The sequence below is a fragment of the Chenopodium album genome, chromosome 23 (assembly GCF_948465745.1).
Source record: "Chenopodium album chromosome 23, dcCheAlbu1.1, whole genome shotgun sequence".
Lineage (NCBI taxonomy): Eukaryota > Viridiplantae > Streptophyta > Magnoliopsida > Caryophyllales > Amaranthaceae > Chenopodium > Chenopodium album.
In genome coordinates, this window is record NC_137856.1 from 28,424,682 (window position 1) to 28,433,908 (window position 9,227).

At 28.6% G+C, this 9,227-nt stretch overlaps 1 protein-coding gene across 1 annotated transcript; it reads left to right on the forward strand.

The window, feature by feature from the left end:
• The first annotated feature begins 6,219 nt into the window (after positions 1 to 6,219).
• Positions 6,220 to 7,729, forward strand: LOC145607273 (uncharacterized). The gene is made up of 2 exons (XM_081662986.1): positions 6,220 to 6,524; positions 7,218 to 7,729. Exons 1-2 carry the CDS (start codon positions 6,428 to 6,430, stop codon positions 7,334 to 7,336), a joined length of 216 nt encoding a protein of 71 aa, XP_081519112.1. The 5' UTR covers positions 6,220 to 6,427; the 3' UTR covers positions 7,337 to 7,729.
• The last annotated feature ends 1,498 nt before the right edge of the window (positions 7,730 to 9,227 follow it).

Consider the following 9,227-nt stretch of genomic DNA (forward strand, 5'->3'; position numbering starts at 1 on the left):
TTGGGTGTTTGTTATTTTTTTTTTAATTTTTTTTTTTATTTTTTATTTTTATTTTTTTATTATTTTTTTTTTCTTATTATTAATAAATTTGATCAATTAATTTTTACTTTTAAAAAATAGAGTTTGGTATTATTGCATATCACACCAATTTTGAATAAAAATAAGGCTGTTGTTTGGATTATAAACTGACCAATGTAAGAGGGAACAGACCAACAGTGCTAATCTCTGCCCCACTCTTTGCTCATAATCATTGAAGAGAGATAACATAAAATTGATTTGGTATGATTACCTTCTCTAAAGCTACTAATTATTAAACATTATTTATTGTTGTTCCGAAAATAAAGGTTATTTATTATTATTATTGAGTTTTTTTTAAAAAAAATTTAGTATTATTATTGTTATTATTTCCATATAGATAGTTATTGTTATAAATATTATATTATATTATTATTATTATTATTATTATTATTACTTATTATTATTATCAAAAACAAAAGTCATACAACCTACAATAAATTAGTGGAAAGCCGAGATACAATCTGGGCCCCCACTCCTCTAGCTATAGCAAATCCTACCCTAGTGAAGATATGAGCTGCAGCACGAGCCCCAATGTCTTGCGTCGTCGAGAACCTCTGAATCCGCTTCAGTAACGCAACAGCCTCCTTCTCTAATTCCCCAAGCGAAGAAAAGGAGAAGGGAATGAAACCATATCCAATCGCCTGACATCGAGCTTCATACTTAACCCGCTTCCGATGAGCAGCATCAGCCACAACCCGCCCAGGAATAAATTCAGATAGCCCTGACTGTGTCAAAGGAGAAGACCCTGTCAAATCAATACAGACATCGCGACCACGATCCCATGAATAAAGTAACACATCCGCAGGTCTGAGGGCCTCGTCGTTCCCTCCAGCCAATTTATTATTATTATTATTATTATTATTATTATTATTATTATTATTATCACCCCAGCAAGTCGGCCACTAGTAAAAATTAGAGAGATAGGTTATAAATATTAGCCCTCATAAGTCGTAGGGCCTGTTCTCTTCAGCTTAAGTTCAATTCAGTTTAGTTCCTAATATTCTCCTCTTATAAAATATTCAGTTTAGTTCAGCTCAGTTCAATCAATTTGGACAGGCCCGTACTCTGTATGTATTATGGTGTTAGCGTATGTGTACTAATTACCAATCAATCAACAGAAGTAATCTTTCTCGGCTCTATATATCCTACACAACTATTGGGTTGGTGAAAAATTTTATAGGATGTTAAAAATGTGTCTGAAGTGCTTAAGTACTCTTGGGATAAGCTCAGTGAGACATGCTAAAAGAAAATATAATTGCTCATCTTGTAGCTAGATTGTGTATGAATATAATCTATGAATTCTTCTGTATTAATTCTTTCTCAATAGGCTCAAATGCTCGCTTCTTCAAATCCATGCATGCACTTTATTATTCATGCATGCATATATGGCTCCAAACATCATCAAATTCACCAATGTCACATGAAAAGATTTTAATAAGGCTGTAAATATAATTCAATTGTAGCTTAGGCTTATAATTATATCCGTTCATAAAATAACAAATTAAATTATCATTTTTTATTTCTACTCTTGCTTGCGGATCACAAATAAAATAATGAAAACACTAATAAGATAAACAATAGTTTTCTTTTATATCAATCTAAAACTCCAGCAATCAGTTTAATTTTTTTTAATTGGTTAAGTTGGTTCTTTGAAATGACATCAAGAATTCAAGATTAGAGCTAGCTCGGAAAAAAGGTCACATTTCAAGTCTCATCCACCATTCTGTTCAAGTGAAATATTTACCACTGAGCCCTTCCATTCAAGAGGCCAGGAATATATTTAGCATTGAGCCATTCTTTTCAAGTGGAATGTTTAGCATTAGGTACACAAACACTCATGTTGTATTGTAGTATCCATATTACAAGCCAACTGACATCAATAATAATCTTTTTAGACTACAAATTAAATAATTAAGCATTTAATATCTTTTCTAAATTGATATTATTTCTAAATAAAAGGCGTGATAAAATCATGATTGATTAATATTTTATTTTAAATTTAATTTTCTCTTTTACCACTTTATATATATGCAGCCCTGAAGAGACAATATACGAATTATCATTTTACAAAATAAAATAAAGCTATATATCTTTAAAATATCTTGGACATTCATATATTCTAAAATTAGATATTTTACGGAGTACACATATCACATTATTGATCACCAACAAATATCAGTGTAATTATCAAAGAAGTGTTAAAAGCGTAAAGATTATTTTTAGAATTAAGTTCCATCGTTGATGATTTGATAGCGACACAACATATGTAGAATTATAAATCACTTTTGTGTTCACTGATTAAATTATTAACTTGTACTAACCCCACATTATGTCATGAAAACAACAATTATATAAAATAAAAAACCTATATACTAAGGAGTACTTAGAAGTTAGAATCTTTTCTACTACCTTCGATTTTTAAAGACTTCCCCCCCAAAAACTACATTTCTATTTTGGTACCATTTATTCTACTTGCATACCCTCTAAAACGTATCCTAACTACTTGAAAAGTTTTTGCTTAAATTTAAATGAACAGAAAGTCGAAGGATTAGGTGTTAATAAGGATTATGTGTTAGGTTATAAGAAGTATTTTTGTATGCAATATTATGAAGTATATTATGGAGTATATGTATTTACAAGCAAAATAATACTCCTTCTGTCTCAAAATGATACATGCTTATCATATGTCTATCTACCTTGGTGAATATCGATCACGAGACTTGATTTTAATTTTCAGATTAGTTTATTACGAGTATTCTAGCTCACTCTAGTTTAGTTCAGCTCAGCTCAAGAGAATAGGGCCTTAGGGTTTAACCTAGGCATTACAATATTATGTAAATTGTACTCACATCTATCCGTGGAGTAGCTAACTCATTGTGTCCAATTCATGAAAATTTTGTGTTCTTATTTGTTGATTCTTTTTAATTTTTTTTGCATCCATTTAACACTTGTCATATTTTTTTAAAAAAAAAAATCAAAAAGTTGTGCTTTTCAAACATTTTTCTTAAGTACATCTTGTGAACCTATCGTAATAGATATGGTAAAAATTATTACATCCGTTATAACACTTATCATATTTATCAAAGGAATTCAAAAAATTAGAATATTGATACTTTTTAGATTCGTTTTAAAAGTGCATGTTGTGAACAACTCTTACCTGATAAAGTAAAAATACGAATGAACACGACTCGTTACCCGAAGTACAAGCTCTAGGCCGGATGCGAATATGTGATTATTGATTAATCCAACTTCTTGGACCGTTCATTCCGTGTGCATTATTCTAGCTCCAGTTGGATGTTGTACGTACATGCTCCCTTTATTTGAAAACAATGATAAATTCCAGGAGTTTCTTTTCACATTCTTTCTTCGCCAATTTTCTCGGATGAAATAAAGTTGACATTTTGTGATGACAGTTAATATTTATCACCCCTCAAATCGTCAACCGTTATACATTTTGGTTTCGCACGAGAAATCATAAACTAACAAAGAAAAAATAGCAAATTGTTTGTTGATATTTTTATTTTTTGCAATTTCAGATCAGCTAACATTTACGACAAATTCACTAACATCATCGATCTTTGTTGAAAATGAATGACTAACAAATGAACAACGTAACATTTTGAAAAAAAAATCTAAATGTCACTATTATTAGTTAGGGAATAGTGACATTATTGTGTAGTAAATATCTAGAATTTTAGATGATATAAGGGCATTTTCGGCATGACTCTTGTTTGATGTTACTAGGATATTATTGACACTAGTTTCGTATTAACTTTTGAGTTTCTTAGGTTTATGAAAATGTTATGAATCAAAATCTTTTGAGTATTGATTGTCCTATCCCTTTCTAACAAAAACTTTATATTTGACTTTTATTGATATATATATTTTAGAAAATAAAAAACTTTGTTATTCTTATTATAGTAGTCTTCCGTTTCATTAATTATCAGGTGCAATGTCACATATACATAATTATATATTTTCTACATTTCAGCGTCAAATATTTGAACTTTGTATCTTGATTTTACCTTATATTTCGGAAACTAAACCAAAACAAAGTTTGTATAAATAAAAACAAAAAAGGACTCAAACCAAATAAAATTGCTGTAACAAAAAGTTTGGTTTGCAATCTGTTGCATTTTGTTTCAATCACCCAAACAAACAATGGCTAATATAATTGAGAACAGATTTAAGGTCATTGAGAAGTAAAAAAAAAAAAAAAAACAATACATGCATCATATATTTACATATTTTTTGATGCAAGCATGCATCATATATATTGATAATTTGATATGAATGGAAACATAAATTGACTTATACAAGTACTATTGCTAATTGCATAGTTATAAGAGCATAACAATCGTTGGCAACAAGTTTACAGCACCAAAAAGCACACAATGTCTACCGATGAAAAAAGTCAAGCACATTACGAAACTAATGAATAATTGATTTATTTATTATTTTAATTTTTTTTTTGTCTAAAAGTCAATGATAGTTTGATTGTCTTTTTAGTTATGCTACATTGTAGTCAAACTTGATGATTTTTCATCATATGTTTTGAAGGAAAGTTTGAATTAGCTATTTTATAAATTACTATGAATCTATCATAAACTAAGAAATCAGAACATATACTAAGTAGTTAATGATACTATTAATAATCATAAATGAGAATATAAATAACTATATGTATTATTAAAAAAAAAATAACTATATGTATACTTTCGTTGATTATTATTATTATTATTATTATTATTATTATTATTATTAAATCCATGCATACTTACAAACATAAGCTACTCCGTAGTAAATAAGTAAATAAATGGCCCAAAGTATGAACAAGTAGTGAGGTGTTAAAAACTAACCCGATCTAGATTTCAACTTTTATGACTACAATAATTTAGAATGACTTAAAACTAAATTAGACCTGTCCCAACTAGACCTGATTGAACAGGTCTCGGTCACACAAATTGACACCTACTAACATCTAATCGTATCATACATTTGTTACATAACCTCTTTGACAAATATCCAATATACCAAGAATATAGGCACTAACAAAATTGATTATATATAGAAGTTCCTTATTAGTAGAGTACCAAAAATTTATTCTCTTATAGAATGAGTGACAAAAACCAACTTTTGAAATGTCTAAATCATTTCCCAAAATGACTTTGTATGTAACAAACTAACCTAATAACCGTTTTTATTAACTAACCTTATTTACCTATTTAAAATTTATGTAACTCACACCTAAATAGTAACCAAAATTAGGTTGAGCATTTTACCTGAAATATAGACCCAATCAAGTTAATTACACCTATAAAAATATTGATATGATCAAGATCAAATTTAATCATCTTTCTTAACCAACAATGAAATAAATAAACTTATTCAAAGCTAAATTGTATATCAATAATCCGAATTAAAATACTATCTCCGTTTCCTATTATTGTTTGCATCAAATGGGTTTTTTTTTATGTCTCGTAAATAATACTCCTTTATCGCAAATAATAAGAAACAGAGGTAGTAACACAATCAAAACACGATAGATAAAAACCCCACCCATGCCACTCTCCTTCTCCAAAGTCCAAGATTACCCATTATTACATGATTTATATCTTCTTGTTCAAAGTAAAAATCACACAAAACATGGCAAAAAAGGCTTTGAAGAACTCAACCAAGATAAAGGAGTAAATAGAAATATGATGGGCAACCTAAAATGAAATCAAATCAAAGTCCAATGAAAGAGAATATACACAATAATAAAATTAAGGGAAGAAGAGGAGGTTAGGCGTCACATTCCGAAATAAAGTAAAGTTAATTCACGTGTTGAGTAATGTAGAGAGCGTGCCGCATGTGCTTGCTTCAGAACTTGTTTTAATAGTTAGTCCCCCCCATTTTTATTTTTTACAAAATAATTTAATTATTTTAATTAATAATAATATAAATATTATAAATTATAAAATCATGTCATATTCCCTCTTTCTTCTCACCCTCCCTCTTTGGCTCATCTCACGGATCTTGCCTTCCTTTTTCCACACCCTTATCTTTCTTTCTACTACTATTTTTTTCACTTTTTTATAATAATTATTTTTATTTTTATAATATTTATTTTAAATAAATTTGGAATTTTAAAATAAATGTGAGAGGTGGGGCTATTACATATCTTGGTATATATAAGACCCATCTTGAAGAACTGATGGAGGTCAGTCCATATTGCTAAAAAATAAAAATCATCAAAATATCATCAAAACATCATCTCTTTATCTATATTGTCAGCAAAGAAAAAGCATAATATAATTTCATTCATCATATATATTATTCACACAAAAAGAAAAAGAAAAAAGAGAATATGGCAGCATCTTGGGTTAAAACAATCACTTCTCCTTTCAAAAAAGCTTGCACCTTTCTTAACCATCAACCTCCTAAGGATAAGAAATCCAAGCAAGGTACTACATCTTTTCTTTCTCTTTTTAGTTTCTTATGCATATGTTGTTTGCCGCGGCTTGAGTATTTGTTGCCGTGGTGGTATAATTTGAACTATTAATGTGATAACTAAATTCGAATAGACTGTATAGATGGTTAAATCAGTCTTTTCGTGTCATATGAACTTTCAATTGTAAAATTGAGCTATTAGCTAGGATAACATATTTGTTAGGATAAATTAGTTATTAGTTTGGCAGTAATTTAATATCCCTCATGTCATTAAAGGGGTTGATTTCTCAAATGTTTAATTTATTAAGAGTTGTATTATTGAAAGGTAGGTGGATTTATTTTCTGTGGTATAGCGGGTAGTAAATCAAGTAAAAAGAAATTGTGCCGACATCAATAACGCAATTGGAAACAAGACAATCTTGTAAAGACTATTTAAAATATAATAACAGTTTTTAAGAAACGGAGGGAGTATTAATCTTGACCAATAAAATTTGGATTAACCGCAAATATTGATGTACAATATTTCCTTGCTACATCCAACCAATAGAAAAATTATTTACTCTTGATTAGTAATTAAATTAATTTGTGATAAATTATGCTTAATTTTTACTATAACTAGGTATAAATTATGTGAAGTATTATTATATTTTACAAAAATGGAATATATGAATCTAATTATCTTTTTTGGCAAATGATTGAATGAACAGAAAATGAAAATACAGTGATGGCCCTACATGGAGAGGTGATGGCATGCACATACGAGGATGTCCAGGTCATGTGGTCTATGTTAGATAAGTCCAAAACTGGAGCCTGCAATATGCAATGACTTCCAGACTCCAATCTATTGGGCCTCAATTTGGGTTATCTTATTCATACCCATTTGGGCCCACTTCCTTCTATTGGCCCATTTCACCTTGGCATTTGTGTCCATGTAGATAATATGTTATTTTGGATAATGCTATGGAGAAGCCAATTTATTAAATTCCAAAAAAAAAAAAAAAAAAAAAAAAAGAATTATGTGTAGTATTACAATTTTTTTTTCTTAGTATATAGGAGTATGGTTATTTGCCATCCCCAATGGCTTCACCATCAATTGGAAAGCTTAGGGTCTTTTTAATTTTTTATACTCCTATTTTGTAATGTGTTTACTAGGGAATCCCCGTGTATAATTATATTTATCACGGTGTGATTTTTTTTTTTCAATGGAATTAGTATCTTCCTTGAATTTTTTTTTTATTTTTTTAAATTTAAATTTTTTTTTTTAATATCCGTTACGATTTTTTAAAGTAAGAAAAACTTAATATATATATATATATATATATATATATATATATATATATATATATATATATATATATATATATATATATATATTAAAAAAACTTAAAATATAAGATAAAAGAAAAAGAAAGCCTGTTTATGATTAGGATCTACTAATTTATTTACAACCATTTATCCTATATTGGTGTTTACAAACCACATTGTATAGATCAAATCCAAAATAGTTGTGGTGTGTATCCATACGTAATTAACCCTTACATGTCGTGGAGTTATGATTTTAAAATGGCACCATCCTTTTATGTGTTTAAGTGCCCATTACATAAAGGGCAGCTTAAATTATTAGAATTCTAACTCCCTCCATCAATATTCCTACTTTGATAATCTCCATTATTTTGAAAGATTCTGTAAATGTTATAGAGAAAGAGTAGATTAAATTATTAGAAGAATATGAATGTAATTTACAAAACAAAAGTTAATAGAAATGAAAGTATACATACATAGCCACAAGATCACTAAGCTAACGTGGGGTAGTAGTATCTGTTTAACATGCTTAGTTGGAGGAATCTTAATGATTGATAAGGACATGTGCAATTCTAATAATTTGTACTTGTTGTCCTTTTTTTTTTAAATAATTCTATTCCAAATGCAAACTATAATAACTGAAATAATTATATTCATGGCCCTAAACTTAATAATTTGTGTTGTAATTTTAAAATCTAGTCTTTCAAATGTTGCAAATTGCAAGTTGCAATTAGCAAAGAATTTAAAGAATTTCAAAACCACCATTAAGTTAAGATAAAATATGGATGTGCTCAAAGTTGAAATTTTGGAATTATTAGTTTTCTTACTTTGGCTATTATATTAAGCAATTTTGTAGTCTAAGTTTGTACTTTGTACTCTTACATCAAGTTTGATAATTGGTCATAAATTTGAGTATATTAATGGATATAAATTTAATTTGCAAAGAAGAATATTAATGGATTTTATAAATAAACCCAATTGCATACGGAAAAGAAGAATCACTACACTATTATGGAACCTAATAATCAGTCTAAGGGCATGTTCATATTTACTTAATTTCAGTTCAGTTCAGCTCCAATCAGTTTAGTTTAGTTCAGTTTAGTTTAGGTCCAAACAGTTCAATTCAGTTCAGCTCCTAATTTCCTTCTCTCATAAATATTCATTTTAGATCAGTTCAGTTCAATTCAGCTCCAATCAGTTCAGTTCAGTTTAGTTCAGTGAATGTGAACAGGCCTTAAATTTGAATGAAATTATTCTATACATGTCTTTTAGATAAGCAAAGAAGAGGGGAGGTTGTAGTGTCCACTAAAATACCTTAATACTCTTTCGGCTTATACTACAATATAAAATAAAAAAAGAGCAAAAAAAAAAAAAAAAAAACCGCATCTTTTATTACAATTAAGTAACTTTCTAAA

Coding starts and splice junctions, on each gene's coding strand:
- LOC145607273 (XM_081662986.1), top strand. CDS start 6,428: ATGGCAGCATCTTGGGTTAAAACAATCACTTCTCCTTTCAAAAAAGCT. Junction 6,525..7,217: donor GGATAAGAAATCCAAGCAAG/GTACTACATCTT, acceptor TTGAATGAACAG/AAAATGAAAATACAGTGATG.